General features: G+C 66.8%; 2 protein-coding genes across 6 annotated transcripts in view; both read left to right on the forward strand.

The window, feature by feature from the left end:
- PLXNB2 (plexin B2) overlaps nucleotides 1–15,992 on the forward strand; it is a 30,797-nt gene extending 14,805 nt beyond the window's left edge. For 3 of the 4 annotated variants that reach the window (XM_045555350.1, XM_045555348.1, XM_045555349.1), the window contains 36 exons: nucleotides 474–1,560; nucleotides 3,942–4,124; nucleotides 4,204–4,332; nucleotides 4,904–5,004; nucleotides 5,112–5,238; nucleotides 5,479–5,632; nucleotides 6,134–6,248; nucleotides 6,318–6,426; nucleotides 6,506–6,607; nucleotides 6,882–6,974; nucleotides 7,360–7,441; nucleotides 7,515–7,675; nucleotides 7,766–7,914; nucleotides 8,046–8,154; nucleotides 8,326–8,462; nucleotides 8,621–8,791; nucleotides 9,102–9,231; nucleotides 9,315–9,542; nucleotides 9,628–9,804; nucleotides 9,874–10,013; nucleotides 10,129–10,229; nucleotides 10,312–10,541; nucleotides 10,630–10,811; nucleotides 11,178–11,244; nucleotides 11,441–11,587; nucleotides 12,206–12,362; nucleotides 12,541–12,641; nucleotides 12,716–12,800; nucleotides 12,998–13,152; nucleotides 13,232–13,392; nucleotides 13,480–13,627; nucleotides 14,069–14,133; nucleotides 14,319–14,394; nucleotides 15,024–15,098; nucleotides 15,177–15,312; nucleotides 15,397–15,992. In XM_045555350.1, the coding sequence (XP_045411306.1) occupies nucleotides 487–1,560; nucleotides 3,942–4,124; nucleotides 4,204–4,332; nucleotides 4,904–5,004; nucleotides 5,112–5,238; nucleotides 5,479–5,632; nucleotides 6,134–6,248; nucleotides 6,318–6,426; nucleotides 6,506–6,607; nucleotides 6,882–6,974; nucleotides 7,360–7,441; nucleotides 7,515–7,675; nucleotides 7,766–7,914; nucleotides 8,046–8,154; nucleotides 8,326–8,462; nucleotides 8,621–8,791; nucleotides 9,102–9,231; nucleotides 9,315–9,542; nucleotides 9,628–9,804; nucleotides 9,874–10,013; nucleotides 10,129–10,229; nucleotides 10,312–10,541; nucleotides 10,630–10,811; nucleotides 11,178–11,244; nucleotides 11,441–11,587; nucleotides 12,206–12,362; nucleotides 12,541–12,641; nucleotides 12,716–12,800; nucleotides 12,998–13,152; nucleotides 13,232–13,392; nucleotides 13,480–13,627; nucleotides 14,069–14,133; nucleotides 14,319–14,394; nucleotides 15,024–15,098; nucleotides 15,177–15,281 (5,526 nt within the window). In that variant the 5' untranslated portion in view covers nucleotides 474–486 and the 3' untranslated portion in view covers nucleotides 15,282–15,312; nucleotides 15,397–15,992. Of the gene's footprint in view, nucleotides 1–473; nucleotides 1,561–3,941; nucleotides 4,125–4,203; nucleotides 4,333–4,903; nucleotides 5,005–5,111; nucleotides 5,239–5,478; nucleotides 5,633–6,133; nucleotides 6,249–6,317; nucleotides 6,427–6,505; nucleotides 6,608–6,881; nucleotides 6,975–7,359; nucleotides 7,442–7,514; nucleotides 7,676–7,765; nucleotides 7,915–8,045; nucleotides 8,155–8,325; nucleotides 8,463–8,620; nucleotides 8,792–9,101; nucleotides 9,232–9,314; nucleotides 9,543–9,627; nucleotides 9,805–9,873; nucleotides 10,014–10,128; nucleotides 10,230–10,311; nucleotides 10,542–10,629; nucleotides 10,812–11,177; nucleotides 11,245–11,440; nucleotides 11,588–12,205; nucleotides 12,363–12,540; nucleotides 12,642–12,715; nucleotides 12,801–12,997; nucleotides 13,153–13,231; nucleotides 13,393–13,479; nucleotides 13,628–14,068; nucleotides 14,134–14,318; nucleotides 14,395–15,023; nucleotides 15,099–15,176; nucleotides 15,313–15,393 lie in introns of all 4 variants that reach the window. The other variant, XM_045555351.1, reaches the window with a different exon arrangement.
- Nucleotides 15,993–19,541: 3,549 nt separating this feature from the next.
- On the forward strand, nucleotides 19,542–26,291 carry MAPK11 (mitogen-activated protein kinase 11). 2 transcript variants are annotated; one of them, XM_045555365.1, is made up of 12 exons: nucleotides 19,542–19,750; nucleotides 22,034–22,163; nucleotides 22,538–22,596; nucleotides 22,685–22,796; nucleotides 22,887–22,916; nucleotides 23,000–23,047; nucleotides 23,133–23,247; nucleotides 23,601–23,672; nucleotides 23,902–23,981; nucleotides 24,414–24,492; nucleotides 24,577–24,750; nucleotides 25,016–26,291. In XM_045555365.1, exons 1-12 carry the CDS (start codon nucleotides 19,635–19,637, stop codon nucleotides 25,093–25,095), a joined length of 1,095 nt encoding a protein of 364 aa, XP_045411321.1. In that variant the 5' UTR covers nucleotides 19,542–19,634; the 3' UTR covers nucleotides 25,096–26,291. The 2 variants fall into 2 exon arrangements, with proteins under 2 accessions (XP_045411321.1, XP_045411322.1); XM_045555366.1 differs by lacking the exons at nucleotides 24,414–24,492; nucleotides 25,016–26,291 and having other exon boundaries at nucleotides 19,547–19,750; nucleotides 24,577–24,646.
- Nucleotides 26,292–27,001: the final 710 nt, after the last annotated feature.

The raw sequence follows: 27,001 nt of genomic DNA on the forward strand, positions 1-27,001 counted from the left end.
CTCGGTGTCTCTTCGTTCCCCGCGTGGTCACCCTGGGCCTGTGCACTGGGGCCAGCGCTTCCCTCACCACCTGGAGCTTCTTGGGGTCACCAGGTGGGGGCACATGTGTGAGCACCTGGGAGACCTCCTGGAGCTGTGGCAGGTCAGGGCAGGCCTGCGGGGGCTTTGGAACCTGGAGCTGGAGGCCAGAGCACCGTCTCCCGGGTGGTCCTGTGCCGGGCAGGGGCAGTGGCTGGGCCCCGGTCGTAGGTTAGACTGCAGGCTGAACTTGAGAAGCGCTGGGAAACGGTTTCCTTCAAGATCTCCAGAGAGGAGCGGGCGTGAGACGGCCGGAAGGGACTGGGTGCTGGGTTCCCCGGATCGGATCGTGGGGTGCCTACCGCGCCCCCAGCCTGTGTTCCGGTCATTCAGGATGGGGGCTCGGCAGAGGGTCCTCTGGGTCGGGCGCCCCTGACCCTTCCCTCTTCCCACAGGGTGCCGGGGGCAATGGCACTGCTGCTCTGGGCCCTGACCCTCCTGGGCCTGGTGGGTGTGGGTACGGGCCTGAGGCCCCGCAAGCTGGAGTCCTTCCGCAGCGAGACAGAGCTGAACCACCTGGTTGTGGACGAGGCCTCGGGGGTGGTGTACCTGGGGGCGGTGAACGCGCTCTACCAGCTCAGCGCCGACCTGCAGCTGGAGCAGCAGGCAGCCACGGGCCCAGCCCCGGACAACAAGAAGTGCACGCCGCCCATCGAGGCCAGCCAGTGCCATGAGGCCACGCTGACCAACAACGTCAACCAGCTGCTGCTGCTCGACCCGCCCCAGAAGCGCCTGGTCGAGTGCGGCAGCCTCTTCAAGGGCATCTGCGCCCTGCGCTCGCTGCGCAACATCTCCACACGCCTCTTCTACGAGGACGGCAGCGGCGAGAAGTCTTTCGTGGCCAGCAACGATGAGAGCGTGGCCACGGTGGGGCTGGTGAGCTCCACAGGCCCGGGCGGTGAGCGTGTGCTGTTCGTGGGCAAAGGCAACGGGCCACACGACAACGGCATCATTGTGAGCACCCGCCTGCTGGACCGGGCCGACGGCAGGGAGGCCTTCGAGGCCTACACAGACCACGCCACCTACAAGGCCGGCTACCTGTCCACCAACACGCAGCAGTTCGTGGCTGCCTTCGAGGACGGCCCGTACGTCTTCTTCGTCTTCAACCAGCAGGACAAGCACCCGGCCCGGAACCGCACGCTGCTGGCGCGCATGTGCAGACAGGACCCCTACTACTACTCCTACCTGGAGATGGACCTGCAGTGCCAGGACCCCAGCGACGCACAGGCCCCTGCCTTTGGCGTCTGCCTGGCAGCCTCCGTGGCCACAACGGGCGCTGGCAGGGTGCTGTACGCCGTGTTCAGCAGGGACGGCCGGAGCAGTGGGGGGCCCGGTTCAGGCCTCTGCCTGTTCCCCCTGGAGGAGGTCCACGCCAAGATGGAGGCCAACCGCAACGCCTGCTACACGGGCACCCGGGAGGCAGCGCGAGACACCTTCTACAAGCCCTTCCACGGCGAGATCCAGTGTGGCGGCCACGTGCTGGTGCGTGTCCCCGCCTGGTGGGAGCTGTGTGTGCCGTGTGGCTGGGGACCCAGACCACAAATGCCTGGCTCTGCGTGTCCCCGCCTGGTGGGAGCTGTGTGTGCCGTGTGGCTGGGGACCCAGACCACGGTGTGCCTGGCTCTGCGTGTCCCCGCCTGGTGGGAGCTGTGTGTGCCGTGTGGCTGGGGACTCAGACCACAAGTGCCTGGCTCTGCGTGTCCCCGCCTGGTGGGAGCTGTGTGTGCCGTGTGGCTGGGGACTCAGACCACAAGTGCCTGGCTCTGCGTGTCCCCGCCTGGTGGGAGCTGTGTGTGCCGTGTGGCTGGGGACTCAGACCACAAGTGCCTGGCTCTGCGTGTCCCCGCCTGGTGGGAGCTGTGTGTGCCGTGTGGCTGGGGACTCAGACCACAAGTGCCTGGGTCTGCGTGTCCCTGCCTGGTGGGAGCTGTGTGTGCCGTGTGGCTGGGGACCCAGACCACGGTGTGCCTGGCTCTGCGTGTCCCCGCCTGGTGGGAGCTGTGTGTGCCGTGTGGCTGGGGACCCAGACCACGGTGTGCCTGGGTCTGCGTGTCGCCGCCTGGTGGGAGCTGTGTGTGCCGTGTGGCTGGGGACCCAGACCACGGTGTGCCTGGCTCTGCGTGTCCCCGCCTGGTGGGAGCTGTGTGTGCCGTGTGGCTGGGGACCCAGACCACGGTGTGCCTGGGTCTGCGTGTCCCCGCCTGGTGGGAGCTGTGTGTGCCGTGTGGCTGGGGACTCAGACCACAAGTGCCTGGCTCTGCGTGTCCCCACCTGGTGGGAGCTGTGTGTGCCGTGTGGCTGGGGACCCAGACCACAGTGTGCCTGGCTCTGTGTGTCCCCATCTGGTGGGAGCTGTGTGTGCCATGTGGCTGGGGACCCAGACCACGGTGTGCCTGGGTCTGCGTGTCCCTGCCTGGTGGGAGCTGTGTGTGCCATGTGGCTGGGGACCCAGACCACAGTGTGCCTGGCTCTGCGTGTCCCCGCCTGGTGGGAGCCGTGTGTGCCGTGTGGCTGGGGACCCAGACCATGGTGTGCCTGGGTCTGCGTGTCCCTGCCTGGTGGGAGCTGTGTGTGCCGTGTGGCTGGGGACCCAGACCACAAGTGCCTGGCTCTGCGTGTCCCCGCCTGGTGGGAGCTGTGTGTGCCGTGTGGCTGGGGACCCAGACCACAGTGTGCCTGGCTCTGTGTGTCCCCATCTGGTGAGAGCTGTGTGTGCCATGTGGCTGGGGACCCAGACCTCGGTGTGCCTGGGTCTGCGTGTCCCTGCCTGGTGGGAGCTGTGTGTGCCGTGTGGCTGGGGACCCAGACCACAGTGTGCCTGGCTCTGCGTGTCCCCGCCTGGTGGGAGCCGTGTGTGCCGTGTGGCTGGGGACCCAGACCACGGTGTGCCTGGCTCTGCGTGTCCCCGCCTGGTGGGAGATGTGTGTGCCGTGTGGCTGGGGACCCAGACCACGGTGTGCCTGGCTCTGCGTGTCCCCGCCTGGTGGGAGCTGTGTGTGAGCCGTGTGGCTGGGGACCCAGATCACAGTGTGCCTGGCTCTGCGTGTCCCCGCCTGGTAGGAGCTGTGTGTGCCGTGTGGCTGGGGACCCAGACCACGGTGTGCCTGGCTCTGCGTGTCCCCGCCTGGTGGGAGCTGTGTGTGCCGTGTGGCTGGGGACCCAGACCACGGTGTGCCTGGCTCTGCGTGTCCCCGCCTGGTGGGAGCTGTGTGTGAGTCGTGTGGCTGGGGACCCAGACCACAGTGTGCCTGGGTCTGCGTGTCCCCGCCTGGTGGGAGCTGTGTGTATGCCGTGTGGCTGGGGACCCAGACCACAGTGTGCCTGGGTCTGCGTGTCCCCGCCTGGTGGGAGTTGTGTGTGCCATGTGGCTGGGGACCCAGACCATGGTGTGCCTGGGTCTGCGTGTCGCCGCCTGGTGGGAGCTGTGTGTGCCGTGTGGCTGGGGACCCAGACCACGGTGTGCCTGGGTCTGCGTGTCCCCGCCTGGTGGGAGCTGTGTGTGTGCCGTGTGGCTGGGGACCCAGACCACGGTGTGCCTGGCTCTGCGTGTCCCCGCCTGGTGGGAGCTGTGTGTGCCCTGTGGCTGGGGACTCAGACCACAAGTGCCTGGGTCTGCGTGTCCCCGCCTGGTGGGAGCTGTGTGTGTGCCGTGTGGCTGGGGACTCAGACCACAAGTGCCTGGGTCTGTGTGTCCCCGCCTGGTGGGAGCTGTGTGTGTGCCGTGTGGCTGGGGTTTGGGCCAGCGTGAGCTGTGCACATGTGGGTGCCGCATCTCGCGGTCACGTGGCCCTGTGTTCAGTGGCATGTGCTGGAGGACAGGGGCTCAGGGCAGGGTCTGCATGCCACTGACGTGTGGTCTGCAGGGCGCCAGCAAGAGCTTCCCGTGTGGCTCGGAGCACCTGCCCTATCCGCTGGGCAGCCGCGACGGACTCACGGCCACGGCCGTGCTGCAGCGTGGAGGCCTGAATCTGACGGCCGTGACGGTGACCGCTGAGAACGGCCACACCATTGCTTTCCTGGGCACCTCCGATGGCCGCATCCTCAAGGTGAGGGCAGGGCAGGGGCCCCTGACAGGGCCTGTCTGTGCAGGGGCCTCTGGCCTCACGTATGTCCTCGCACCCGCAGGTGTACCTCGCGCCGGACGGCACCTCCTCGGAGTACGGCTCCATCCCCGTGGAGATCAACAAGAGGATCAAGCAGGACTTGGTGCTGTCCGGGGACCTGGCCAGCCTGTACGCCATGACCCAGGACAAGGCAAGCCCGGCACTGCCTAGGACGGCACCTCAGGGCAGGGCGCCAGTCACTGTGACCCGGGCATCACGACCGCCTGGAGGGGCGGGGGAGGCTGGGGGCGTGCGGAGCCCAGGCCAAGCTGCCCACCCTGGGCTGGACGGGGCCCACCCGGCGGTTCCTGGGCAGTGTTGCCAACCCTGTCTCTGCACCTCTGTCTCCGTCTGTCCTGTGCTTTACCACGTCTCTCTGGTACTGCCACTGCCCTGTCCCGATGGCAGGGAACTACGTAGCCTTTGCAGCCCCCAGGCTCATTGGCGAGTTGGTACAGGAGCCCCTGAAGCCGGCCCTCGCAGCCCCCAGATGTCCAAGCAGCCTCAGAGGGCGCCAGTGCGGAGGGCCCGGGCTGGCCTGGGGGGTTCCGGGGTCAGGACCCAGGGCTCCCTGGGAACCCCCTCTGGATCCTAGGCCCGGTGCAGCCGCCAGGCCACAGCCACGCAGAGCCCAGCCTGCCTCCGCTGCCTAGAACTGACTGGCCTGCCCGGCGCTGAGGGGTGTGTGGCTCTGGTGGCCGCTCATGGCCCTGCACCCCCAGGTGTTCCGGTCCCCGGTACAGGAGTGTCTGAGCTACCCGACCTGCACCCAGTGCCGCGACTCCCAGGACCCCTACTGCGGCTGGTGCGTCGTCGAGGGACGGTGAGCACCCACTGGGGACTCGGGGGGACACAGCACTGTCCCCGGGAGCAAGACCCCGCCCCAGGACTGGGGGGGTGCCAGGGCTGAGGCTGCCCCTGTCCCTGCAGATGCACCAGGAGGGCCGAGTGCCCGCGGGCTGAGGAGAGCAGCCACTGGCTGTGGAGCCGGAACAGGTCCTGCGTGGTGGTCACCGGTGCCCAGCCACAGAACATGAGCCGGCGCGCCCAGGGGGAGGTGCGTGGGGAACTGCCCTTCCTCGGGCCCCTTGGCCCTGTGACCTGGGTGGGTGGGGGTGGGCGCCCAGGTGTGCTGGGGGTGACCACATGGGGGCCTGTTTTGGGTGAAATGGAGGCAGGTTCTAGAGGCTTCTCCGAGGCATCAGCTTGCACCATGCAGGGGCCTCTCGCTGGGGAGCGGGCGGGACGTGGTGCCTGGGGCCTGCAGGGCCCTGGTGTGAGCGCGCGGCCTTCTCAGGTGCAGCTGGCTGTCAGCCCGCTCCCTGCCCTGGACGAGGAGGACACGCTCCTGTGCCTGTTCGGCGACTCGCTGCCACACACCGCCCGCTTGGAGGGGGACGCGGTCGTCTGCAACTCTCCCAGCAGCATCCCCAGCACCCCGCCCGGCCAGGGTGAGGCCCCTCCCGCCTGCCCCAGCGCCGCCTCCTCAACCTCTGCCGGGCAGCACTGTCTGGGCGTTTGCCCCTCACCCTTCCCTGTCCTCAGCAGCCAGGGTCCCCAAATGTGGGCCAGGGCAGGCACCACGCCTGTGTCCCCTGAGTACTGGGTGCGTGCAGTGGGGCCACTCAGTGACGTGGGCAGGGACCTGGCAGGCCCTCCCGCCAGACTGCAAGGAGCCGCCAGGGGAAGGCAAGCCCAGCCCTGGGAGCCGACACCTGAGCCAGGATCAGACAGGGCGGCAGGCCCGGCTGAGCCCGGCAGCGGGCGGGGGTGGGGTCCTGGCAGGGCCCCACGGAAGACCAGGGGTCTCCACATTTGGCCCTAAGGCCCAGGACGACCTTGCCCACGGCCTCTGACGGGGTGAGAAGTCGGCACCAGGGCCTGTCCCCTGCCCCTGGGCCTGCAGTGCCAGCCCTGCCCTCCACCTGACACGTCCCCCGTGCGGTCCGCAGACCACGTGTCCGTGAGCATCCAGCTCCGCTTCAGACGTGGTGACATCTTTCTCACCTCCCACGAGTACCCCTTCTACGACTGCCGGGAGGCCATGAGCCTGGTGGAGAACCTGCCGTGAGTCTTGCATGCCGCTCAGCCCCCGCCCCTGTCCCCACCCGGCCCCCTCACCGCCCTATCCCCCAGGTGCATCTCGTGTGCGAGCAACCGCTGGACCTGCCAGTGGGACCTGCGCTACCACGAGTGTCGCGAGGCCTCGCCCAACCCCGAGGACGGCATCGTCCGCGCCCACATGGTGAGGAGCGAGGGGCCCTGCAGGGCCTGGGCGCTCGGCTGAGGCCACGCGCCACCTAACCAGCCCTGCTCTTCCCCAGGAGGACAGCTGCCCTCAGTTCCTGAACCCCAGCCCCGTGGTCATCCCCATGAGCCACGAGACGGACGTGACCTTCCAGGGCAGGAACCTGGACACAGTGAAGGTGGCCCACGGGAGGGTGCTCAGGACATGGTGGGGGACACAGGCAGGGAGGGAGGCCCTTCGGGGAGTCGGCAGGGTGGCCAGTGCTCTCGGGAGCCCTGGGACACCCACGCAGGACAGCCACGGGCTTTTGCAGACACGGTGTGTCGGGCTCAGGAGTGGTCATCTGGGGTGGGAGCGCCGAGGGGGCCCAGGCGGAGGCCGGGATACCCAGGCCCTGAGGGCAGAGCTGGAGGGACTGCCTGGCCACAGTGTCCCAATCCGACTATCCACAGGGCTCCTCCCTGTACGTGGGCAGTGACCTGCTCAAGTTCGAGGAGCCGGTGACTGTGCAGGAGTCAGGGACCTTTGTCTTTCGGACCCCAAAGGTACGGCTGCGGGGCGGGCAGGCCATGTTTCTGGACCTCAGGGCCCCGGGGGTACATTCCCTCCAGGAATACTAGGGGAAGGGCAGAGGGGAGGCCCCGGGACTGGCGCCTGGCCAGAGCCTGCCCTGCCAAGGACCAGGGTGGCCTCGAGAAGCTGGCCACCCTCCGTCCCCTGGGGCCAGAGCACCAGTGCCCCTCAGCTCCACCAGGCGCACACAGCAGCACGTTTGGCTGTGAGGCTCTTGGCCTGTAGCCACCCAGAGGCCTCCCCTGCAGCCCCTTGGCTGAGAGGGAACCGTGCAGCCACACGGTGGTTCCCACTTGACTCCACCCTGTGCCCCCTGGCTGGGGCAGGAAGTGCAACGCATCCCCACATGTCCCCCAGTTATCCCACGATGCCAATGAGACGCTGCCCCTGCACCTGTACGTCAAGTCCTACGGCAAGAACATCGACAGCAAGCTCCAAGGTGGGGCCGGGGCGGGATGGGGGGCACCGGTGTGGGACGCGGGCGGCCGCTGACTGCTCACTCCCCTGCACAGTGACCCTCTACAACTGCTCCTTTGGCCGCAGCGACTGCAGCTTGTGCCTGGCCGCCGACCCCGCCTACAGGTGCGTGTGGTGCCGAGGGCAGAGCAGGTGCGTGTACGAGGCCCTGTGCACAAACGCCACCTCCGAGTGCCCGCCGCCGGTCATCACCAGGGTGAGCCCCTGCAGCCCGCCCCACAGCCCCCGCGGCCCCAGCCTGCCCAAGCCACTGGGTCACCAGGCTCTGCCCATTCGCCGATTCCAGATCCGGCCTGAGACGGGTCCGCTGGGCGGGGGCGTCCACGTCACCATTCTCGGGTCAAATTTGGGCGTCAGAGCCGACGACGTCAAGAGCATCACTGTGGCCGGCCAGAACTGTGCCTTTGAGCCGGAGCGCTACTCCGTGTCCACCCGGTGAGTGCGTGGCCCTCGTCCCAGGGCCTGCTGGCCGGGCAGTCGCCACCTGGGTTCGGGCGCCGGGGCAGACAGAGAGCCGGGGGTGGGGGCTGGGGAGGGTCCCGGCTACCCGGCCTGTTGCCCGCCAGGATCGTGTGTGTGGTCGAGGCTGCGGAGATGCCTCTCACCGGCGGTGTCGAGGTGGACGTCAACGGGAAACTCGGCCGTTCTCCCCCCAGCGTCCAGTTCACCTACCAAGTAAGTGCCTGGGCCGGGGGCCTGCCGCCCTGCGTGCTGGGAACCCTGCGTGCTGGGAGCGGGTCTGCCCCGTCGCTGAGCGCAGAGAGCCGGGCTCGGCCCTGCCACCTCCCGGCAGCGGCGGCGCCAGCAGGGGCCCCGCCCTGACCCGCCCACCCGCGGCTCTTTCAGCAGCCCCAGCCGCTCAGCCTGGAGCCCAGGCAGGGACCCAAGGCCGGCGGCACCACCCTGACCATCAACGGCACCCACCTGGACACGGGCTCCAAGGAAGACGTGCGGGTGACCCTCAATGGCGTCCCTTGTAAAGTGTGGGTGTCACCGCCGGCTGCCCGGGGACGGGGCGGGGCCCTCTCCCCACAGCCCACGTCTGCCCGGGGCGGTGGGGCCACGACGGCCCATCCACCCACCGGGCAGGGCTGGGGCTGGCCCCGGGGTGGGTTGACGCAGACCGGCCCCTCCCACCCAGGACGCAGTTCGGGGCGCAGCTGCAGTGCGTCACCGGCCCCCAGGCGACTCTGGGCAAGGTGCCCCTCGAGATCTCCTACGGGGGCTCCAGCGTGCCCGGCCCCGGCATCTCCTTCACCTACTGCGAGAACCCGGTCCTGCAGGCCTTCGAGCCGCTGCGCAGCTTCGTCAGGTAGGCCCCGCCCACCGGCGCCGGAGCCCACGCCCACATCCGGGCACCTCCCCACCGTCCGGGGGCCGTCTGGTCTGGGCCCCGGGAAGGGGCCTCGGGAAAGCCCCACTGCACCCCCAGAGCACCTTCCTCCCAGGACCCCTCGCCCTGCCTGTGTCACGGCCCCTGCCCACGGGCACCACCTGCTCACAGACCTGCACCTGCCCCCAAAAGCCGGCGTGGCCAGAAGGGGGGGTGGTGCGAGCTGGTGGCCCAGGGCCTGCGGGGTCCGCGCTTCCGGGCTGAGCCCACTAAAGATCGCTCCCCCCAGTGGTGGCCGGAACATCAGCGTCACCGGCCAGGGCTTCAGCCTGATCCAGAGGTTCGCCATGGTGGTCATCGCCGAGCCCCTGCAGTCCTGGCGGCGGCGGCGGGAGGCCGGACCCCTGCAGCCCACGACGGTCAGTCCTGGTGCCGGCCCCGGGGACAGGGCGGGAAGGGCGGGCCCGCACCAGTGTCCTGATGGCCCAGCCTCGCCCCGCAGGTCATGGGCACCGAGTATGTGTTCTACAACGACACGAAGGTCGTCTTCCTGTCCCCGGCTGTCCCCGAGGAGCCCGAAGCCTACAACCTCACGGCGCTGATACAGATGGACGGGCACCAGGCCCTGCTCAAGACCGAGTCCGGCGCCTTCGAGTACGTGCCCGACCCCACCTTCGAGAACTTCACGGGCGGCGTGAAGAAGCAGGTCAACAAGCTGATCCACGCCCGGGTGAGGACGCGGCCGGGCAGGGGGCCGGGCGGGCCGGGGAGGCCCGTGACCGCCCGACCCGCTCACCTCCCTCCGCCCCCCGCAGGGCACCAATCTGAACAAGGCCATGACGCTGCAGGAGGCCGAGGCCTTCGTGGGCGCGGAGCGCTGCGTCATGAAGACGCTCACCGAGACCGACCTGTACTGCGAGCCCCCCGAGGTGCAGCCCCCGCCTAAGCGGCGGCAGAAGCGGGACACGACACACAACCTGCCGGAGTTCATTGTGCGTGGGGCGGGCGGGGGCCGGGGACCTGCCCACACCTGCCTGCGCTGAGCCCGCCCTTCCCTGCAGGTGAAGTTCGGCTCCCGCGAGTGGGTGCTGGGCCGCGTGGAGTACGACACGCGTGTGAGCGACGTGCCGCTCAGCCTCATCCTGCCGCTGGTCATCGTGCCCATGGTGGCCGTCATCGCGGTGTCTGTCTACTGCTACTGGTGAGCCCCGCCCCCGGCACCCCGGCCCCGCCCCTGTGGCCACGCCCCCTTCACGAGCCACGCAGCTCCCCGCAGTCGGCCGGGCCCGCGCCCAGGACGCTGCCTGTGCCCCCAGGAGGAAGAGCCAGCAGGCCGAGCGCGAGTACGAGAAGATCAAGTCCCAGTTGGAGGGCCTGGAGGAGAGCGTGCGGGATCGCTGCAAGAAGGAGTTCACGGGTAGGGCCTGGCGGGGCAGGGGGTTGGTGGCCCAGGGCCCTCCGCCGCGGGAGCCTCACCCCGCCTGCCCGCCTCCCCGCAGACCTGATGATCGAGATGGAGGACCAGACCAACGACGTGCACGAGGCCGGCATCCCCGTGCTGGACTACAAGACCTACACCGACCGCGTCTTCTTCCTGCCCTCCAAGGACGGCGACAAAGACGTGATGATCACGGGCAAGCTGGACATCCCCGCGTCGCGGCGGCCCGTGGTGGAGCAGGCCCTCTACCAGTTCTCCAACCTGCTCAACAGCAAGTCCTTCCTGATCAACGTGAGCCGGGGCCGGGGCGGGGGCGGGGGCGGCGCGGGGTGGGCCGGCCGGCGGGACCTGGGTGGGCTCTGACCGCCAGCCCCTGCAGTTCATCCACACGCTGGAGAACCAGCGGGAGTTCTCAGCCCGCGCCAAGGTCTACTTCGCGTCGCTGTTGACGGTGGCACTGCACGGGAAGCTCGAGTACTACACGGACATCATGCGCACGCTCTTCCTGGAGCTCATGGAGCAGTATGTGGTGGCCAAGAACCCCAAGCTGATGCTGCGCAGGTGCGCGCAGGTCCCGGGCTGGGGGTGGCCATGGCGGGGCGCAGGGCTCATTTGGGCAGGTGGCGGGGTTGGGGGACAGCCAGGGGGTGGGGGGCGTTCTGGCCTCAGACACACGGTGGGCTTCTGGCCCTCCCCGCCCAGCGGTCTGTCCCAGCCACTCAGCTGCTCCGCCTTCAGCGTCAGCCCTGCGGAGTGGGTGGGAGGTGACGGCCCCCACAAGGTGCTGGTGCCACCTGCGTGTCCGGACAGCATGGGGCCTGGGCGCAGAGGCGAGGCAGGCGCCAGGGCGGCTGGGGGTTTGCAAGAGCCAGCTGGACCTTTCGGGGACCAGGGGGTGCCTCGGTGCCAGCCCGTCTGCACCCACAGGTCCGAAACGGTGGTGGAGAGGATGCTGTCCAACTGGATGTCCATCTGCCTGTACCAGCACCTCAAGGTGGGTTCTGCCCCCGCCTGGGGGGCTTAGGGCTGAGGCACGGGTGCTGCACCCTCTGGATGTCACCTGCCTGTCCAGCACCCTCAGGTGGGCCTGGCCCTTGACGTGGGCAGTCCCACCCACACCCTGACTAGGTCTGGGGGGCTCCTGCAGGCCCTAAGTCCCCCGACCCACACCGCCACCCTGTGTTGCCCAGGACAGCGCCGGCGAGCCCCTGTACAAACTCTTCAAGGCCATCAAACACCAGGTGGAGAAGGGCCCGGTGGACGCCGTGCAGAAGAAGGCCAAGTACACGCTGAACGACACGGGGCTGCTGGGGGACGACGTGGAGTATGCGCCCCTGGTACGAGCGCCGAGGACCAGCTTCTGGGGCCGGGGCTGCCGAGGGGACCTGGCCGGGGATGGGACCCACAGGGGCCAGGACAGCTGGGCTCAGTGTGAGGGCAGGTGTGGTCAAGTCCAGAGGCTGCTCGTCTTTGCTGCTGGTTTGGGTCAGCACACGTGCTGTGCCCTGGAGGTCGTGGTGCGGGTTCCCCAGGGGAGGAGGCTGTACTTGTCCCCACCCTGAGCAGCCTCTCCCTGGGCACGCATGGGGCCTGGCACAAGCGGGTCTGTTGGTCAGTGTGTGCACATGTGAGCGGTGTGTGCCCTGGGACAGAATTAAAGGTATGTGTGTGGACACGTGTCCGTGTGTGATCGTGTGTACTCAGTCTGCGCCCGTGTGGTCCCGTGAGGCTGCGTGGTAATGTGTTAGTGAGCAGTCCCCGTGCTCTGTCCTGAGCCCTGGCCAGCAGGGGAAGCACAACATGGGAGTGTCCCGGGTGGTGCCTCGGGGGTCAGAGCCCACGGCCGGCACCTCCGGCCGAGGGCACAGCGGGGTGGGTGAGGCCAGAGGGCAGCAGGAAGTGGGTGCGAGCAAGGGCCCCTCCCCTGCTGACCCTTTGTCCTGTGTCCCCGGCAGACAGTGAGCGTGATCGTGCAGGATGAAGGGGTCGATGCCATCCCAGTCAAGGTCCTCAACTGCGACACCATCTCCCAGGTCAAGGAGAAGGTCATTGACCAGGTGTACCGCACACAGCCCTGCTCTTGCTGGCCCAAGCCCGACAGTGTGGTCCTCGGTGAGTGCCCGCCAGAGCCCGCCTGGACCGGGGCACCCTGAGGGGGGTCCCGCCTGGACCGGGGCACCCTGAGGGGGGTTCTGCCTGGGCAGGGGCTCCCTGAGGGGGGTCCCGCCTGGACCGGGGCAGGGCTGCCAGTGCCCATGGTCCCCAGGAGCTGGGCTGTGTTCTCCCATAGAGTGGCGACCTGGGTCCACAGCCCAGATTCTGTCCGACTTGGACCTGACCTCGCAGCGGGAAGGCCGGTGGAAGCGCATCAACACCCTCATGCACTACAACGTGAGTGTGCACGGCCGGGCGGGGCCCAAACCCCGCACAGCAGGGCGGTTTCCTGTCACGACTGTGCTCCCCAGGTCCGGGACGGCGCCACCCTCATCCTGTCCAAGGTGGGGGTCTCCCAGCAGCCAGAGGACAGCCAGCAGGACCTGCCCGGGGAGCGTGAGTCCCTCCCTCCCGCCCACGTCCTTTAGTGCCTGGAGGTCAGCAGGGAACCATGGCCGCCTTGGGGCCCACGAACTCCCGTCCTCTCTGCTGTTGTCTGGGGGGACCCGGGCCCCCAGGCTCCTGGGCTCCAGTCCTCACCCTGCCCTGGGGCACCAGGCTGGGCAGGGGACCTCAGCACCCCACTCCCACAGGCCACGCCCTCCTGGAGGAGGAGAACCGCGTGTGGCACCTGGTGCGGCCGGCGGATGAGGTGGACGAGGGCAAGTCCAAGCGCGGCAGCGTGAAGGAGAAGGAGCGGACCAAAGCCATCACCGAGATCTACCTGACGCGGCTGCTGTCGGTCAAGGTGGGCTGCGGTGGGCCTGCAGGTGGGCACGCCTGGGCACCGGCCCCACGGGCTGCACTGAGCCCCTGCTCCCCCGCAGGGCACGCTGCAGCAGTTCGTGGACAACTTCTTCCAGAGCGTGCTGGCTCCCGGGCACGCGGTGCCACCCGCGGTCAAGTACTTCTTTGACTTCCTGGACGAGCAGGCGGAGAAACACGACATCAAGGACGAAGACACCGTCCACATCTGGAAGACCAACAGGTGAGGGCCTGGTCCACATCCGGATGACCAACCAGGTGAGGGCCGCTCGCCCGCCCGCTGGCCTCACGCCCTGTCGCTCTGCCTCAGTTTGCCCCTGCGGTTCTGGGTGAACATCCTCAAGAACCCCCATTTCATCTTCGACGTGCACGTCCACGAGGTGGTGGACGCCTCCCTGTCGGTCATCGCGCAGACCTTCATGGACGCCTGCACGCGCACGGAGCACAAGCTGAGCCGCGTGAGCAGGGGGGCGGGGGCGGGGACTGGGCAGATCCGGGGGGCCAGGTCCGTTGCCCAGGGAGTGTAGACAGTGCCTGCCAGTGGGCGGGTGGCCGGGGGAGCCACTGGGTGAGGTTGGGCTGTGCCAGGTCTGCACGTTTCAGGCTGGAGCTTGGACCTGGGCAGGTGGCAGGTGGCAGGTGGCCAGGCCGCGGGGCTGCCCTCCCTGCCCTCCCCCACCTCACACAGGCAGAGAAACTGAGTTTTACTACAAATTGCAAAACACAAAAAATACACTTTTCTTGAGGAAAGCGTCGGGAGTTCTAGGCAGGGGTGGCTGCCCTGGAGGACTTGCCCAGCTCTCCTTTCCCTGCGGGGCCCGGGGCAGCCTGAGCTTGGCGAGGTCAGGGCCCCCCGTGGCCTGTCTTGGCCGGGGTGTCACTGGCTGTGTCCCCCACAGGACTCTCCCAGCAACAAGCTGCTGTACGCCAAGGAGATCTCCACCTACAAGAAGATGGTGGAGGAGTGAGTCCCACCCCGGCCAGGCTCTGGGTGCCCCCCTTTCATCCCTCCAAGGGGCCCCTGGGCAGAGGAGGACCGTGGCGGGCAGCTCAGTCCCAGGGAGGCCCTTGAGGCCCAGCCTCAGGCTTCTACCACCCACCCCACCCGCATCCCCCACTGCCCGCCGGGTAACGCTTCCTCCCCTGCAGTTACTACAAGGGCATCCGGCAGATGGTGCAGGTCAGCGACCAGGACATGAACACACACCTGGCAGAGATCTCCCGGGTAAGGGGACCACAGGGACACACCTACGGACCCTCCCCAGGCCGGGCCAAGGCTCCCCCCCCCCACTGCCCCTGTGTTGTGCCAAGGGGAGAGAGGGTGGGAGTGGGAGGGGGCAGGTTGTCCCGGGCCAGGCCACCGTGTGACTGAGTCATGGGAGGAGGCGTGCCTGATTGCACTGTGTGTGTGAGTGTGTCTTCGTGTGTGTGTGATTGCAGCTGAGTGTATCGTGGGTGTGGGTGTGGCTGTGTGTGATTTCACCTGTCTGTGTGGGTGGGTGTGGGTGTGGCTGAGAGTGTATTAATGCAGCTGAGTGTGTCGTGGATGCGGGGGGTGGGGGGTGCGCATGGCAGTGTGAGCAGCTGTGAGCCAGGCCCGCCTGCTCTGTCTCTGCTTTACTGGCTGTGGCTGTGGCTGTCTCCGTGTGCGTCTCGTGTGTGGGTATTTGTCTGCAGCCAGGCCATGGGGGGGGCCTTGTGCCTACTGTGCCCACGATGCCAGCCCAGCCGTCATGTCCCAGCCAGCTGCTCTGTCGGGGGGTGGCCTCCTGTCCCGGGTGTCCCACACTGTCTGTGCCTGCCTGGGCGCCCCCACGGCCCCTTCCTCCCTTGGTCCCACTGTTGTCTCCCCAGGCACACACGGATTCCCTGAACACGCTTGTGGCGCTGCACCAGCTCTACCAGTACACACAGAAGTACTACGACGAGGTAGGGTCCAGGTCCTCGGGGCGGGAGTGCTGGGGCGGCCCCTTCCCTGGGCTGTCGTCTGACGGGACCCCCCTTCAGATCATCAACGCCTTGGAGGAAGACCCCGCTGCCCAGAAGATGCAGCTGGCTTTCCGCCTGCAGCAGATTGCAGCTGCACTTGAGAATAAGGTCACCGATCTCTGAACTCCGACCTCCAGTGCTGCCTCGGGCACAGGTGCGTGATGCCCGAGCTGGAATTGGGCAGCCCCTGGGGGCGAGGCCGCGTGGTCTGTGGCTGAGCACCCTCTCTCCCCAGCAGGATGTGCCCCAGCATCTGGAGTGGGTGCCGCAGGGGCCCCAGCCGCGCTGTAGCCGGCAGCATCTCTCCTGAGCAATACTGCCCGGGCGCCCACACCAGCACCAGCTTCCTCCCGTGGAACCAGCAGCGGGTGTTCTGTGTCAAGTCTGAGTGATTTGCAAACGTGCCTTATGATGCCACATCGGGGCAGTCGGGCCTCAGCCTCCCCCCACGCACCAGCAGCCACCTCAGATACCCTGGGCTTGGCCTCCGGGTGGGGTCTGAGTGCCTGTAGCCCCCAGGGCAAGTTCCCAGACCTTGTGTCTGTCTGTCCACAAGACGGAAAGAGGAGAAAAAGCGGTACGATGCCTTCCTGACCTCACCCGGCCACCCCAGGGGTGCCAGCACTCTGGGTGGACTCAGGGGCCTCTGGGCCCCACCTTAAAGGTGGACGTCAGACGTCAGGGCCCAGGTGGCCAGAGGGGACCCAGCAAAATGGGGGTCCTGGAGGCCCTGCCCTGGTCTGGGGGGGCTGGGGGCAGCTCCACCAGCACCACCCCACCCTTTTTGTAAATTTTGTTCATTGTAAATCAAATACAGCTCTCTTTTTCACTCTGCTGGTCGACTGGCTTCCTCTGGGGCCACCCATCTGTCCCTACTCTCCCACCCCTTGGAGGGGCACAAGGTGGTGCCCTGCTGGGCCCCACCGGGCGCTGGGCTGGACTTCCTGTCAGCCTGTCCTGACCTTGTGTTCCCAGGAGGAGGAGTAAGAGCACCACACAGCACGGCTTTAGTAGCTCCGGGACAGAGGCCCAGAGTCCCACTGATCATGGCCATGGCACGAGGTCAGCTGCTTCTCAATCCTGTGAGCCACTCCAGGATGACTCAGGACCTAAGCAGGACTCCAGGTCCACGTGCCTGAGAGCGAGCGGCACCTTTGCTGAGGGGGCAGTGGGCTGTCCCGGGAGCTGGCGATGGGGGCAGGGGCTCCTCCCAATCCCATGAAAGGGCTCACGGGCAGGTGGAATTGAGATGTGCCCCACAGGGCCTCATTCACCCAGCTCGTCCTTTCTGAGCGCCCGCCGTACACCAGGCACTGTCCCAGCACCAGGAACACAGCATCAAACAGGACAGCTGGGGCCCTCTCGGGCTTCCCTTGTGTGCCACGAATCCCAGCCCAAGCAGAAAGGGGGCTTGGCAGCCCATAAGGAGGAGGTGAACATCTAGCTCCGGATATGGCTGGATCCGAATGCTCAGGTCTCGGGTTCGATCTGTCTGAACTGCTTCGCAACCTGTACTGGTTCATCCTCAGGCGGCCCTAGGCCATGTCTCCCGCTCCGGGCACATGGTGGCTGGTAGTCTCTTTCTTGATGGGCAAGGCTGATCCTGGGCCCCAGGATTGGGGCAGCCCCATCCAAGGCACAGGGAAAAGGGGTGGCTGTCTCTGCCCCAAGAAGGGGGTCCAAGGCAAACAACTGACATCCCCTGCTGCAGGGCCCCCTGAAATGGCACTGCTGCTATGGCCTGACACTGAGCTCCCACTTCCCAGAGACCTGGCCGGTCAGGAAATCTGAACAAGGTGCTGTGAAGCCAGAATGCTGGGGTGGGGGACACAGTCCAGGCGTGCTGAGTGGGGTCTCAGGTAGGGGCAGGGGACCCGGAGGCCTGGCTTCCAGACTGGATCCTGCAGACCACCTCTGCCCCTTCCCCACTGGGCAGTCAGGAGAGAAGGGAAGGGTCAGGGAGCCCCCACCCACTGTGAAGGTTGAGGATGGGGTGAGGCTGCAGGTCCGACAGTCCAGTGCCCAGACAGGGGTCCAGTGAGGGATAGGAATTGGGCATAGATGTTGGGGTGCACAGGTGAGCAGGCCTGCCAAGGTGGTCCGAATGGTGGCAGACAAGGGGTGGCCCACCCTGCTGTTCCACTTCCCATCCTCCTCCCCTGTAGTGGGAGGAGGCAGAGCTGGTCTGAGAAGCCCCAACAACCTCTCCAAGCAGAAAACAGCCCAAGGCTGTGTCCTGTCTGCACCACCATCACCTGGTCCCTGGGGAACAAGGCCAGATCTCTTTAGGAAATTCTTCCTGACCACCAGCAGGGGCCGGCCCGTGGGGCTGAGAGGTAGCAGAGATGACCAGTGGGGGAGCAGACATGGAGAGAAGGGGTGGGTGTTGATATTTAGGGGTGACAGTGGGTCACAGCCCAGGGTGGAAGGAAGCTCTTCAGCTACAGCCCCCGCCCACCCCTGCCCTGCTGACCTGCCCCAGCCCCAGCCCCCCACTCTCCAGGCCCCACCTCTCCTGCCACCACCTCCCTTTAGTTCTGGACTCAGCCCAGCCCACGACTGCCTCTCCCTGCAGGGGGGCCTCCCTGCACTGTCCACCACCTGAAACGCCAGCGGTCACCCCGCGGCAGTACTAGGACCACACTGTCCCCAGCGGGCACGGTGGAGGTTCCCAGTGCAGGTTTACTGAGGACCCGCTGAGTGGAGCTGGGCCCCCCGGTCTGCAGGAGGGCCTCTGGGCTCTGGTCGGCGCTGACCACTCACCTGGCGGGGAGTCCCGGCGGGTCAGCAGACCCTCCCCACCCCTCAACTCCCCCGAGCCCCGGGCAGAAGGAACGGAGCCGCCCTGCCGCGGGAAGGTGGGGGCGGGGCCGGTCGCCAAGGGAACGGGCTCGCCCCGCCCGCCCCGCCCCGCGAGGCTCAGACAAAGGCCGCCCCTCCCCCCAGGCCGCGGCCGCGGTTCCCACCGCCCGGCTCGCCGCGCTCCGGCCGCTGAAGCTCCGCGAGCTCCGCGCCAGGCTTCGGCCGCTGAAAGACGCCCCGGGGCGGGGGCGCTGGGGGCGGAGGGGCGGAGGGGCGGCGGGGGTGGAGACTCCCCTGCCAGGCCGCTGGTCGGACAGCAGCTCACAGAGGGGAAACTGAGGACCGGGGTGGCTCGGGACTTCGCCAAGGTCGAGCGAGAGGGGCCGGCGCGGTTGGGACTCGGACCTGTGTCCTCGGCCACTCGTCGGCGCCCACGGTCCGGATTCGCCCGCGATTGTGTTCCTTCGCCCATTTGTCTGGACATGTTTTAATTTGGTTGCCAGTATTTAAAAACCAAGAGATTTCACATTGAAACTCGGATTTTGATGTTAAGGAAAGTTTTCCAGGCAACTCGGAGCTTGATTTCCCACCTTCCCTGGGGGGGCGGCCCCGCCACAGAGCCCCCCCCAACTGCGCTGCCCCCCAGGGCGGAGGGTCGGGACCTTTCTCCGCGGGGCGGCCGAGCCCCGGTCGCCGTCCAGTGGGAACCAAAGCAGATGTGCGCCCGAGCGCACGGGCGCCCGGGAGGCTGGGCAGGGCGCTCTCCCCCGGTCACCGTGAAAGCAGCTGTGAGAACCAAGCCCTCCAGGCCGGGAGGAAACGCGGCTGACCCTGCAAACCAGGCGGCTCCTGGCACCTGGGAAAGCCAGGGTGGGCTGCCTGGAAGAGGGGACAGCCGAGGAGGAGGAAGAAAGGTGCTGGGCACCAAAGAGGACCCATCTGGGGCTGATTCTCATGGTAAAACACCCCAAAGGCCCCTGGCGACGCCGCTGTCCCTGGTCCTGACAGGCCCGGCCCAGCGGTCACACCATTCCCCGGCGCCGCTCCGGCCGACGTCAGACCCAGGAGGGTTCCGAAGAGGCCCACGCGACCATCAAGGCCGGAACGTCCTCCGCGGGGGGGAAGCCAGGCTGGCCCGGGCTCCGGGCGCCGTCATCTGCCCAGCACGGAAGGGCCCTATCCAACGCCTTTTGGGCTAATTTTTAACCAACTACCCAGTTTTTATTAGGCGGTATTTTCCGTCTTCATTTAAAACATTCCCCATGGTTCGCCTCTGGCTGCTTCGCCTTTGACGGTTCTCCCTCCCTCCTGGGGGGTCGCTGGCGTAGGGGGCGCAGGGCCCGAGCGGGCGGCGCCGGGCGCGGACCGGACGCGGACGCAGGCTTAGGGAAGTGCGCGGCCCCGGGAGGTGAGAGCGGGAGGGAGGATGTCAGATCCTCGCCGCCCGCCCCCCGCCCCCCGCCCGGGCTGGTTTCCGCTTTGCCGCCGCCTCGGAGGGGCAGGAAGCCACGCGTTTGTCTCGGGGAGCCCCCCCGCCCCGGGAAATCCGCCCCGGCCCCGCCCCGCAGCCCCGCCCCGCCCCGCCGCCCCTGCAGCCGCGCTCGCTCCGCTCAGCTCCGGCTCCGGCGCGGGGCGCGGAGCGCGGGGCTGGGCCGAGCGGAGGCCGCTTCGGACATGTCGGGCCCCCGCCCGGGCTTCTACCGGCAGGAGCTGAACAAGACGGTGTGGGAGGTGCCGCAGCGGCTGCAGGGCCTGCGCCCGGTGGGCTCCGGCGCCTACGGCTCGGTCTGGTAGGGGCGGGGCAGAGGTGGGGGCCGGGGAGGGGGGCTGGGACGGGCCCCGAGCGTGCGCCCCCTCCCCGCCCGGCGCCGGGTTCCCGGCACGGGGAGGGGCCTCGCCCTGCCTCCGCCCCACGCCCTGCGTGGATCAGGGGAATGAACGGGGGCGGGGGGAGGGGGCGTGAAGGAAACTTTCCTCCAAGGCGCTGCTCCCGGTGGCAGTGGTAGGGGCGTCCTCCGGCCCCGCCCGATTCGGAGGGTCCCCCACCTGGCCCAAATCCTGGGGCGTCACAGCTGGCGGGAGGGTGGGTCCCTCGGGCTCCTAAATGTCTGACTCGGTCAAGGGCTGGGCAGCCCCCTAGGGCTAGCAGGGGGCCCCGCCTGGGTGGGTGCTATTGTTTGAAAAGGGAAAGCCCAGCTAGGGGGAGAGAGAGACCTCTCCCCTTTGGATGGCCTCAGGCTCCCCTGTGGGTCCTGCCCACCCCCGCCACCCCGTGTTTTCTGGAGTCTCAGACTCCAGATGGGGTTTAGGCCTGAACAGAGATGCTTCCGTTTCCCTACAATCCCTGGGGCGTCTACACCCCACCCACTTTGGCCCCAACCTATGGCGCTCAGACCACAGCCTCCCAGCCCAGCTAGGCCTTGGGGTCCCCAGAACTGGCCTGAGGCCCAGACAGACCACAGAGTCTGGATGGGGGCGTCCAGATCGGGTTGAGGCTTCCGTTACCCTGGAACCGGTTCTGCAGGGGGCTAAGGATGAGGTGGTTACGTGGAGCCCTAAGTTGCAGCTTTGATGTTGACAGGGGGGCTGATCCTGGGTGTGGACATTGAGAGGTGTCTCCCCCAGCACCCAGCTGGTCCTCACTGAGGCCAGTGCCAGAGAGCTGCTGTCCACTGCGGGTCGCTGTGGAGGTGTGAAGGCAGAGGTGGTGGGGCAGAGTGCTGCTCCAGGCCATTGCAGATTAGGAGGGGACTTCTCAGGGCTCCTCCAGAAGCACTCAGGAGCCTGCAGCAGGGGCTGGGGTCCCAGGGCAGACTCCCGTCTTGCGCTATCCTTTGCCTGCCATCAGAAGCCTTGTGCAGGTCATTTACCCATTCCAGCACAGGCCTGTCGTATCTATAAGACCTCAAGGGTGGGAAGAGGGTAGGGGATAAAGTGGGACTGGCCACAGGGGCCTGGCTGGACTCGCCTCTGGGACTCCACATCTGGGAGCTCCTGAGGGATGTCAAGTTCCCGGTTGAGGCCTGGTCTCTCTCTGCTGACCCCTGGCTCCCTTTGCTCAGTTCCACGGCTGAGGCTGCTGATGGTGCCAATTCCCTGTCATTTGACTGCATGGATAAAACCAGGCAAAAGGCTCTGCTACCCCACAGGAGGGGCCAGTCCGCTCACCTCCCACCCCAGGAGTGACTTGGACCTTCCCCCGAAAGTCACAGGCTTGGGGGGCACAGATGCCCCAGGCACCTAGTTGCCTCTCCTGCACCTCCACCACACCCATGAGCACCCCAGACCCAGCCAGCAGGGCTGCCCCTCTTCCCCTACTGTGGGCATGGGGGTGGCCTAAGTCTCCACTCACACTTATGAGGGCCTAGATGCCCAGAGATGGTGGCAGAAGCAGGAGAGAGGGGATGAGCCTTCAGCAGGGCTCCAGAAGTGGTTTCACATCTGTGTGCTGATCCTGAGGGCAGTGGGACCTGGGGAGGGTGGGCGTGATCCTGTCCCACCTGCATTTGGGGATGACAGCGGTGATCACTGCCTCTCCAGCGAAGAGAAGGTGGGTGAGGAGGGTGGTGTGGAGGTGAAGAGTCTGGATCTCTGGAAGTAAAGCCGGGAGGGTGGGACAGAACCCCCAGAGGCCACTCTCAGCTGGACATTTCTACTGTCCATTTTTTCAGTTTTAAATAATGATGCAATAAACGCCGTTCACCAATATTCCCTCCACATTTTGAATATTCGGAGGCACTGGGGAGAACACGCCAGCGGCTGTTTTCCTGACGTGCTATTTGCACGCTAGGTGGAGGGGCTCTCCCCGGCTTTGAATGGGGGTCCTGGGTTGGGGGTGAGGGACTTGGGGCGAGGGACAAGACACGACCGGGGATCTTGCGCGGCGAGCACTGGCATGGCGGGCCAGCCCCGAGGGGCTCCTTCCCGGCGGACGCGCGGAGGGCCGGTCGGAGAGGCGCGGGCCCGGGCCCACGGAGGGCCTGCGCGCGGGCGGCCGCCCTCGGAACCCTGCGGCTGCCGGGCCCACGGCGGCCCGGCTTCCGCCGCCGCCTCACTGGCCGCCCGCCTTCCAGTTCGGCCTACGACACGCGGCTGCGCCAGAAGGTGGCGGTGAAGAAGTTGTCGCGCCCCTTCCAGTCGCTGATCCACGCGCGGAGGACGTACCGCGAGCTGCGGCTGCTCAAGCACCTGAAGCACGAGAACGTGAGCGGAGGGCGGGCCCGCGGAGGGCGGACCAATGTGGTTGGTGCGACCCTGGGGGCGGGCCCGCGGAGGGCGGACCAATGGGGCAGTGCGGCCCTGAGGGGCGGGCCAATGGGGCGGTGCGGCCCTGGGGGGCGGGCCAGCGGAGAGCGGGCCAATGGGACGGTGTGGGCCTGGGGGCGGGCCCGCGGAGGGCGGACCAATGGGGCGGTGCGGCCCTGGGGGGCGGGCCCGCGGAGGGCGGGCCAATGGGACGGTGTGGCCCTGGGGGCGGGCCCGCGGAGGGCGGGGCCTGGAGCCTGTGCGGCGCTGCCCCGCCGCTGAACCGCCGGGCAGGGGTGCGGCGCCGTGTCCTGACTCCCCTCGCCACCCAGGTCATCGGGCTTCTGGATGTCTTCACGCCGGCCACGTCCATCGAGGACTTCAGCGAAGTGTGAGCGGCCGGGCGGGCGAGGCAGCGGCCCGGGAGCGCGTTCGGGGAGGGGGCGGCGGGCTCTGTCCTGACCCCTGACCCGCCCCAGGTACCTGGTGACTACCCTGATGGGCGCCGACCTGAACAACATTGTCAAGTGCCAGGCGCTGAGCGACGAGCACGTCAAGTTCCTGGTTTACCAGCTGCTGCGCGGGCTGAAGGTGGGCGCGCGCGGCTCCCTGGTCCCCGCCGGGGTGGCGGCGCGGGTGCGCGGGGCGGAAGCCTGGCGCTCAGTGATCTCCCCCCTGCAGTACGTCCACTCGGCCGGGATCATCCACCGGGTAGGTGCCGCCGCGGGTGAGGGTCGGTCCGAGGGCTGGCGCGGCTGCGCCTCCTGCGCTCACGCCCCCGCGCGCCCGTGCAGGACCTGAAGCCCAGCAACGTGGCTGTGAATGAGGACTGCGAGCTCAGGGTGAGGGGCTCGAGGAACCTGGGGTGGCAGTGGCATGGGGCAGCGGCTATGGGGGGACGCTGAGAACCCCTCCTGGTTGCTCTAGATCCTGGATTTCGGGCTGGCGCGCCAGGCTGATGAAGAGATGACCGGATACGTGGCGACGCGCTGGTATCGGGCACCTGAGATCATGCTGAACTGGATGCACTACAACCAGACAGGTGTCTAGGGTGGGCAGGCAGGCGGAGTTCACATCTAGGCCTGGGGAGGGTGGAGCCAAAGGCCGAGGACCCTGGGAGGGGCATGCCAAGTCTTGGTGACAGGCAAAGTCTGGAACTAGAGTTCCAAAACAGACCTTCAGAGGGGCCTGATGGGTAGGGGGTATCCTCTGGCCTCTGTGACCCTAGCTAACTCCTGTCCCTGCCCAGAGTTGGACATAGAGGAGGATGGAGTCTGCCAGTCGTTGGGCCTGGCTGTGACTGAGGGTCTACTGTGCTGGCTTCTCCCAGCTCCCAGAGGAGGGCTTTGGGGTGGGCAGACTGACGGAGATCTCTCTCCTCCCCTCCCCCAACAGTGGACATCTGGTCTGTGGGCTGCATCATGGCTGAGCTGCTCCAGGGAAAGGCCCTCTTCCCGGGAAATGACTGTATCCTTGGCCCAGGTTGGGGAGCAGGGTCAAGCTGGGGTCCCCTCCTATAGGGAGGGTGCTGGCTATGGCCCTTTCTGGCAGGTCTCGCTTCCTTTTGCCTCCTCATATTATGCCACCTTGGGCTTGCTGTCCTCAGCTGTAGGCTTTGGGCAGTGCCCCAAGATCTTGTGTCTGGGGGCCGGGAAAGGTCCATGGCTGGCCGGTGGGAGTTTCCTGAGCGAGGTAGACATTGACCAGCTGAAGCGCATCATGGAAGTGGTGGGCACACCCAGCCCCGAGGTTCTGGCAAAGATATCTTCAGAACATGTAAGTCAGAGCCCAACCAGCCACCAGCTCCCTCTTCTGATCAAGCCCCCAGATGCTCTGGGGGAGAGGGTGGCACGAAAATATGGGGACCAGATGGGAACATGGGGCATGGTGGGGCAGAACCCAGGGTAGGCATGCAATGCCTTTGGCAAAACAAGTGGACGGGGAAGTCACTCCTGGCACAAGGGACGGTGAGGGCAAAATCACCTCCCTGACAAACAGTGCCCTGGCTGTGGGCAGTGGAGGGGCAGGAAAAGCTCTGGACTCTGCTCCTGCAGGCCCTATGGTGAGGAGGTCTGGTCTGTCTGTGCCCTTGCCCAGGCCTGTTGGAGTGAATGAGTCTAGGGGCTTCTCTTGGAAAGCGCTGAGCCCAGTTTGAGGCCAGGGAGGGAGGGGGTGAACAGCCCCAAGGTCCTTCTTATGTGCCCCCAGGCCCGGACATACATCCAGTCCCTGCCCCCCATGCCCCAGAAGGACCTCAGCAGCATCTTCCATGGAGCCAACCCTCTGGGTGAGGACTGGCCCTGGGGCTGGACTGGGTTCCACATCAGATCCTGCCTGGATGCAGAGCTGACCCTCACTGGCCCCCTTGCAGCCATAGACCTCCTTGGAAGGATGCTGGTGCTGGACAGTGACCAGAGGGTCAGTGCGGCGGAAGCCCTGGCCCATGCCTACTTCAGCCAGTACCATGACCCTGAGGATGAGCCAGAGGCAGAGCCCTATGATGAGAGCGTCGAGGCCAAAGACCGCACGGTGGAGGAGTGGAAGGGTGGGCAAGGGGGTGCCCAGGGGCCTGTTGTGGGCATGGGGGCTGGGGCAGGGCCTGGGGCTGCATCCCCCCGGAGGCAATGCCCCAGATCCTGTCCCAGTGTCCTGGGAGGAGGAACAACATGCCCCTTACTCCAGAGTTGGGCAGGAGAGGTGGGGGCATCTAGCAGAGGGCAGGCTCTGGCTTCCAGCTTCGGGTGGAGGCTGTACTCAGAGGGTGGGGGCTGGGCTGGGCAGCACAAGCTGACCTTTCCCCTCACTCCTAGAGCTCACCTACCAGGAAGTCCTCAGCTTCAAGCCCCCAGAGCCTCCAAAACCGCCGGGCAGCCTGGAGATTGAGCAGTGAGGCGCTGCCCAGCAGCCACCCTTGAACCTGTGGAGAGGCCAGAGCCTGCACCCTCCCTCAGTGGGTCAGGTTTCCTCTGCACCCCTATGGCCAGGCAGCCCTGACCCCTGGTCTGGGACCCCATGCCTTGAGGAGAGTCTGCACACATAAGACTGCACAAACCTTTGTGCACATGTGCTTGCCATGTGTAGGAGTCTGGGCACAGGTGTCCTTAGGTCTACCTTGGTCCTCCTACCCCCTTCTGGCCATGGGGCTCTCCCTTGGGACCTCCCCGTAGGGGGCCTGCATGCCACAGCGGTCCCTCTGGGGAATGTATCTGTCTCTGGATCTCCTCTGTCCCAGAGAGCTGTGGCGGGAGGGGCAGTGCACTGGGGCCAGGGTCTCAGTGTGTAGAGCTGCTCAGCCTGGAAGTGGGGGCTGCCCTGGTGGTTGCTGAGACCCACAGACGCCAGAGCTGAGGCAGGGCCAGTGTACCACCAGGCTCAGCAGGGTCTTCCCTGCGGGGGTGGCAGGGCAGGACAACCACTAGCTGTCAAATGAGAAAGGCTGCCTGGAGCCTTGTGTCACCTGTGGGGTGTGTGGGCACATGGACATGAGCATGTGGTCCCAGTGTTCACATGTCAGGACGTGTGCTGGGCGGGGGAATCTGGGCACGCAAGGGCTAGTAGCCGTGTCGGGCAGAGCCTGAGTTTGGGTGGGTGTGCTACTGCCTCCCCTCCCCTGAGTTCCTGATGCCACAAGGGGTGGTGAGATCCAGGCTAGGGGCTCCAGTGGGCCAAGGGGGCAGCCACTTGGGGGCTTTCTCCTGGGAGCTCCAGCTGGTCCCTGGGGCATGAGGCACACTCCAGCTGTTGGGGCGGGGGGTGGGGATGCAGCCTCGAGGACACTAAGGCAGGCGGCACGCATGGATGTGGACTTGGACACTTTTGCCCGGACCTCAGCCCAGAGCTGACCACCTCTACTGCTCTCTACCTCTGCCCTCGTGGTGGCTGCAGCTGGAGGTCTGAGGCGCTCTGGTCTGTGGGTCAGCTCCCAGAGCAGGCGAATGGACTAACCTCTGGGACAGCACTGCTCAGAGACGTCGGATGTGGCTCCTCCCTGGAGAGGTGGTGGCCTCTTGCCTGGAGGGGTCCAGGGAGGTCTGGGGCCAAGTGCCTGCACCAGGGGTGCACAATAAAGAGGATCCCTCCTGCTCAGCTTGCGTCCCAGGCTCCAGGCCCTGCTGTCCCACACATCTCCAGCTGGCCTGGCCCCCCCAGAGGCCTGCAGTGGCCAGATCCCTCGGGCCCCCAGGTGGACAAACAGACATCTCTGGCACTCTTCCTGCTCCCTGGAGGGTCTGAGAGGCCAGGGAGACCAGGGGAGGATGTGGCTTGTGGGCAGGTCCTGAGGGAACAAGGCAGATGGCCACCCACACAGTGACCCCAGCTGCCCTTCGAGGGACTCTTGGAGCAGCCTTGACTGTTGGCCCAGGCCCAGTCTCTCCCCTTCTTTCAGTGGACAGGGAGGCTGGCTGGGAGGCAGCTGGGTGTCCCTGGGAGCAAAGGCCTGAAGTAATAGCTTTCTCTTCCTTCCTGGTTAAGGCGAAGGAGCTCACCTCAACCCAAGGGGTTCACCTGCCGAACCCGCTCCTACTGCCCAAAAGGGCCCAGGCCATGCTGGAGGTCAGGCAGCATGTCCCTAGGGGTCAGGGACAGTCTGTGCCTTTGCCCTGGGTCTTGGGGCAGGGGTGGAAACCATCTGGGAGCAGGACCCCCAGGGGCTTGGTGAGTGTGGCAGCCAGTCCTGGGGGGAACCCTGGAGACCAGGTGGGCCAAGTTCAGTCTCTGAGGGTGGAGGATAGGAGGATAGGGTAGCTGGGGACACAGACCCATTTTGAGAGCCTGGTATGACATGGGACCCTGCT

This window comes from Lemur catta, chromosome 6, assembly GCF_020740605.2.
Source record: "Lemur catta isolate mLemCat1 chromosome 6, mLemCat1.pri, whole genome shotgun sequence".
NCBI lineage: Eukaryota > Metazoa > Chordata > Mammalia > Primates > Lemuridae > Lemur > Lemur catta.

Bases quoted from the DNA above. Each gene is read 5' to 3' on its own strand.
- MAPK11 (XM_045555365.1), top strand. From the start codon at position 19,635: ATGTCGGGCCCCCGCCCGGGCTTCTACCGGCAGGAGCTGAACAAGACG. The intron at 22,917-22,999 runs GTAGGTGCCGCC...GCGCCCGTGCAG, and splicing joins CGGCCGGGATCATCCACCGG to GACCTGAAGCCCAGCAACGT. The intron at 24,751-25,015 runs GTGGGCAAGGGG...CCTCACTCCTAG, and splicing joins CACGGTGGAGGAGTGGAAGG to AGCTCACCTACCAGGAAGTC.